At 36.3% G+C, this 6,000-nt stretch overlaps 1 protein-coding gene across 4 annotated transcripts in view; it reads right to left on the bottom strand.

Annotated features, from left to right (window-relative positions):
• Positions 1-824: 824 nt before the first annotated feature.
• Positions 825-6,000, bottom strand: part of gabra1 (gamma-aminobutyric acid type A receptor subunit alpha1) — a 37,129-nt gene continuing 31,953 nt past the window's right edge. For all 4 annotated transcript variants that reach the window (XM_042227165.1, XM_005942260.3, XM_014340054.2 and 1 more), the window contains exons 9-10: positions 5,494-5,696; positions 825-4,851 (exon numbers count right to left, since the gene is read on the bottom strand). In XM_042227165.1, coding sequence (XP_042083099.1) covers positions 4,531-4,851; positions 5,494-5,696 — 524 coding nt within the window. In that variant the 3' untranslated portion in view covers positions 825-4,530. The remainder of the gene's footprint in view (positions 4,852-5,493; positions 5,697-6,000) is intronic.

Raw genomic sequence — 6,000 nt, 5'->3', positions numbered from 1 at the left:
CTATCTATCTATCTATCTATCTATCTATCTATCTATCTATCTATCTATCTATCTATCTATCTATCTATCTATCTATCTATCTATCTATCGCCATTTTTTCTAATATAAACTGCTGAAACTACTGCAAGAAATGTATTTTTGATATTAGCAAAATGGATCAGGCTTAAAATGTCCTAAGAGCTGTGATCGGGGCTGAGATTCAGAAGACAGCTGCTGCGTAACAAATGATTTAAGCTGAAAACTGTGACTCTGTGCGTAACAGCTCAGCTGTCCGAGGTCTCCTGACCGATCCTGTCTGTGGTGCAACTAATTGAATAAATGAGGTGTGTTATGAGTTATTCTGCCCGTGGGAGAGTTACACTCACTTTATATGGTTGGAACAAATCTTCATAGCTTGTGATATCCTGCCGCATTTAGTCATCTAAGAGCAAGTCTTCTTTGGATCTTGTAAATCCAGATGAAGTCCAAACAGTAAACTGCCAACATAAACAAAAATCACCTGTGCACCAATCCCTTTAGGTGAGGTCCCACCTTCTATCCCTCTGCCCCCTTGTCCACATAAAGCTAACGTAACCCTTCTTTCCCACAGGTATCATCTAAATGGCATTTAGCTCAAAAATTGAATCATTCAGATTTCTTCACATGCCCGATACCAGATGCCAGTTATCATACACAGTCTATTTATTTCTATATCTTTTTAATTATGATCAGGAGAATGTTTCTTATGATTAATTAAACACTCAAAAACAAGGTCTAACTTTTAAAATCTATCATAGCCTTGGTCAGGTAGCACATAGCACAGAGACAGAAGTATAGCCATGACATTAGTTTGTTTTCTTTTTATTTAAAGACTAATGCAGAGAATCAGATTTTACAGGGCCATATCATAACCAAAAGAAACAAAACATTTACAGAAGATTCACCAGTTCATCTACATCCACCAGAACCTTTTGTCAGTATCATTGAACTGCCAGCATGAACTGTATGTAGGTTTGTGAGCTTGTGTGCGTTTTGTGTTTGTTCTTTGATGTCCATATGTATACAGTGTCATTCTTATCTCTCCTACCCTAGTCAACTTTTGTGCTTTAGAAAATTATTTTTTTTTTACATTTCAGTGAAAATCAGAACATATTTTGTTTGATAAAAATACAAGAAAAACTCCAGTAGGTATCTAGGAATAACCAAAGACTCAATGTTGAACAGCAAGTGCTGCTGAGAACTGCATCGAACAATGAAATCAATGACTGATGTGCCTACCGATGTGATATTTACATGTATGCTCTGCCTATGAATGTAAGGGTAAAGGTTGGAAGCTCATGATTGCACTGTGCCTCATATATCACATTCTCTCTGGAGCATTACCTAGACAGACCACGCTCAAAAATATTTGGAAATGATCCTTTGTTTCATTCTGCTTGGAGTAGAACTCGGGGCTTTACAAACTTGAAACAAAACTCACTGTTGCTTCCTGTAATATCACTGAGCTTTGGAAAGCAAAAGATAAACAAAATGATCTATTTAGTAAAGTAACATTTTCACCCGCCTCCATTTTTAGAATGACAAATAAGCTCAAGAACTTAACAGAAATGTTATTAACAAGGTTACGGTTTTGCTCCTGGTTTTCCAGTTCAATCACTTTATTGCATGTCTCTGGAGAAAAAGTGCAATCAACAATGAAAGCCATTTTCCCTTCAACCACTGACAAATCCAAAGCGCTAACAAAAGAGATAATCCACTGTTTTCTTTGATGTCACCCTGTATAGCCATGGTTAGAGAAAAAAAAGAAGAAAAAATGCTAATGGGTGCACAGCTGATATAAAAGCTAAGCTTTTTTTCCTTTTTTTGTAGTAATAGCTTGTAAATCTGAAGCACAATGGTCAGGGAAAGAAGGTCAGTGATGTGGTTGAAAGCTGTCCTTGCATAGCACGAAGCTGACTACATAAATGTAATGTTATTGTTCTAAATGTGCAAAATGCATAACAATAGGTTGATAATACAAACAATATTCATCATCATCTTAGCTAATATCTTCATTGATAGAATCAAATACTATATGCATTAAGTATTTTACATATGTATATATATATATATATAGATTTTCTTTATGATATTAAACATACATACAATAGTTTAGAATTCAAATATCTTTATACAACTCTTCACCCTGAACTTTGCAGTTCCATGACCCTCTGCTTGTAGGTTAAGTGGCTGTGAACAGTAGACTGCTTGCATATGCTTGTAAAGATGTCTGCTATAAGGGGATAGATTCCATATTGGTTATGATGATAATGCAAATAATAACAATAGCAACAGCAACCAATCTCTTTTTGATTCCCTCTGGTAGTGGCATGATCTTTTCACCTTAGTGCACAGGCACACAGAGAATTCTGCACAGTTCTAATTTGCCCTTTGGCCTGTTTAGTGCCCTGTAAAATATATTCAGCAAAAGACATTGAATCAGTAATATGACGCAATGCACCAGCACTCTTGATTCTTCATCAAACACAGTTTGAGTGCGAGCTAAAGGCTTTAGAACCCAGCATGGACACACAATGCGATGCCTGTTTTCTTTAACAAAATCTAAATAGAATAAATTTCCAAGTACAGCATACAGATGAAACTACAAGTAGAGAGGGGTCAGTGTAAAGCTACAATGGATATCAACTCCAGACTGAGTGTCAGGTTCAGGTCCTAAGAAAAGCCCTTGCTAATTAATATTGCTACATTAACATAATTTAAATTGGACTGTTCAGAAACCTTAACATGCCACGTCAGAGAAGGAGCATTTCCCTAAAGAGTGTGTGTTTTTTAAAGAAATGAAGGTAGCAAGCAATTTTCAATACAAAAACAAAAGCATTCTTTTCACACTGGTGTTCATTTCTGTTGGTTTTTCTTGGAAGAGGGATTGACATCATGCTACAAAAATAGATTCATCTTTGTCACTATCGTAGAACTACAAGACAATTCCTCTGTGTGAAACACAGCGCTGGCTAAAGTAAGCTTACAATGCCACTTCACCTAAATGTCTCCTTTCTCTTTTGTCCCTTTCTGTCTCTGTCCCTGTCTCTCGCTGTTGCACACCGACAAGCAGCAACAAATGAGTCCTAACGGGCATGTGATACTGAAGGCAGTGTAGCTGGTACTTTCTGAGTGTTATGTCTCAATATTTAACTGAATGGGGATGGGGGTGAATATGGTAAAAATGGTCAGGGGACACAGTGGGATGGAAAATACAGATGTGCCGTCAATCGCCAAAGTAACAGCCTTCACAGCTTCAACTCTGAAAATGGAAAAGGCACTTCTCCCTCTCAATGTGCCCCTGCCCCTTTTTTTCAATTGATGCTAATAGAACTTTCCTACCAATGGTGTTTCTGACAAAGGAGGCCCCACCATAAGTAGTCAAAAGCCCCAAAAAACAAAAACAAATATACATAGGTAATGAGTGTTTTATTTCTAAATCTAATGCACTCCATGATTTGTGATATATATATTTTTTTACATTCTTATTCGTAACTAGCCAATGTCAGTTTACCACTGATTTTGTTGTTGATGTTGTTGCTGTCAATGTGTACACAAGCACACAGTTTAATATTTTAATCCAATGTAAAAGCAGCTTTGAATGGAACATTAACTTGGTGAAAAACAGTCACTTAAGCATGAATTAGACCAGTATATACTCTTTTTTTGTAGAAAGTATCATAAAGAGGAAACAAAAACAAATTAATCCAAAAAATTCTTTTCTCTCCATGTGTACAATTACCCTTTAGTTACACTTTGCAAAGCCTAAACATAATACTGACATCTGTAACACCTGATATTTACAATGCTGTGAAAATAACTTACTATATTTTTTTCAATGTTGATCACAACCATGATTGAATCTTTGTATCTTTTGATCTCTAAATAAATGGTGTGTCCACTGAGACATGTTTTATTGCTATTGCAGAAATCCTAACATATTATGGAGAATGGTATAATTAGGCTCATAAAACATCTACAAACAATGGAAGATATTTGGAAAGAGACTGACTGTAGCATTTTGCTGCTGATGTCAAATAAACCAAGCCAACAGTCAATGATGAGTTGTATTTTGAATAAATAAATACAAATTATAAGATGTCCTGTCCATGCATATACACAAATGCCCACTGTATCTGTGATTCCATGTTTAAATGAAGTAGAATCAAATAAAAGGTAACAAATCAACAAAAACATGCCTCTCAACAAGTTTGGGCTATGTGCAGTTGTAGAATAGCATTCTCTTGGCTATATATTTAAAGTAGCATTTTCCTAGTAGCATCATCCCAGACCTGAACAACACTCTTTCAAAAGTTTGTATTGTTTTCGTTTTTTTTTTTCCTATATTTTGTTTTTTCAAAATCTTCAAAATTTTGTTCAACATAGAAGCAATGCAACAACTGGGAATTGGAAACCAGCATGGACACCATGTTGTCTGAAAATAAACACTGTTTATAGGAATAAGAAAATGAAATAATTACAGGTATAGTTTAAAAGGAATGAAAAACTTGATTAGTGTGGATTGGCCCCCTGCAATTTGGGCTTCTTATTCAAGTAGGTCGCCCAGTAGACCAAGTTAAAGGTTCCAAAGAGCAGAGGGAAGGCTATTCTGGCAATCCTGTCTATCTTGCTCACACTGTTAAAGGTCTTCTTGGCCTCTGGAGGCTTGGGCTTTGGCTCCTCCTTAGGCTCAGTTGGGGGTGGTGGGGCGCTTTTAGCGATAGTAGCCAATCCAGGGTCCCTGGCAATATTGGGGGCGAAGGCTGTAGCAGTGGCAGCTGGGTAGGCCGTAGTGTTGTTCTTCTTAAGGAGAGATTCCTTCTTTTTCTTTTGCTGATTTGTTTGTCGGAGAAAGGCAAAAGGATAAAGAGTTCATTTTTTGTGAGATGCAATACTGCGCACACTGCTATTGTATCCTTTCCCAAACTACCACTATTCACTGTTGCATGCAAAAGCCTGGTGAATCAAACTGGGTTTAAATAGGTATTTAATTGGGAAATATTAATTGCTCTCATTGGCATATATCCAAATGAAAGCTTTAATGTCAGAAATATAACATCTTTATAATCAGCATTGGGCCTTTTTAAAAACACCCGGAGACTGCAGAGTATGTTGTTGCTAACTGCAGCACAGAGACAAGTAGAGCAGAAAAGCACAAGCTGAACACTAAACTATTAATGTTCATGTCATGTTACTCAAATTGCATTTTCTATTAGATGACAATAATTAAATGTTCCCTGTTTGATGCAGTTCCATCAGCAGTTAAGTGATGTGCTGGTGCAAAAAAAAAATAAAATAAATAAACACTTTGTTCATATTTTGCTTGTTTGGGTTTTTAAAAAACATTAGAGGACAGTAACATGGTAAGGTTTTCCTATGCACTGATACCAGTGGTAATGCTTTTAAAAAATGTTTTTATTATAATAAAAGCACACTTTAAATAAGTAAGACCATTTTTAAAAAGGTGTCAAATACCTTCTCTGGCACCACACTTTTTCCATCCCAAGCGTAACCCCTCTTGGTGAAGTAGTTGACTGTTGCAAACTCAATGAGGGCTGAGAAGACAAAGGCATAGCAGACAGCAATGAACCAATCCATAGCTGTGGCATAGGCCACTTTAGGGAGAGAGTTCCTGGCACTGATACTCAGTGTGGTCATGGTCAGGACAGTTGTCACTCCTGCAGACAGACACACAGAGAACATAGACATCAAATCTCATGTTGTTGATCATTATCATAAATAGATGAAAACAAAACGTGTGCACATTTTATCAACATTGTATAATGAGATGCTTTTTTCATGAAGCATTGTGATGTTATAACTTTATTCAAATAAGAAAAAATAAACATTTTAATTATAATAAAGAGTAGCAGAAGTAACATGAACATGTTTTTTTCAAGCTGCTACAATAGCTTTTCAAGCTGCTTAAATACATGTGTTAATTTAAAATGCCCCACACTAAAAAGTGTCCCAGTGTTTCAG

Source organism: Haplochromis burtoni, unplaced genomic scaffold (genome assembly GCF_018398535.1).
Source record: "Haplochromis burtoni strain Fernald_Lab_line unplaced genomic scaffold, NCSU_Asbu1 Contig_247, whole genome shotgun sequence".
NCBI lineage: Eukaryota > Metazoa > Chordata > Actinopteri > Cichliformes > Cichlidae > Haplochromis > Haplochromis burtoni.
Note: the sequence above shows the minus strand (reverse complement) of the source record. Positions and strands in the feature narration are given on the sequence as shown.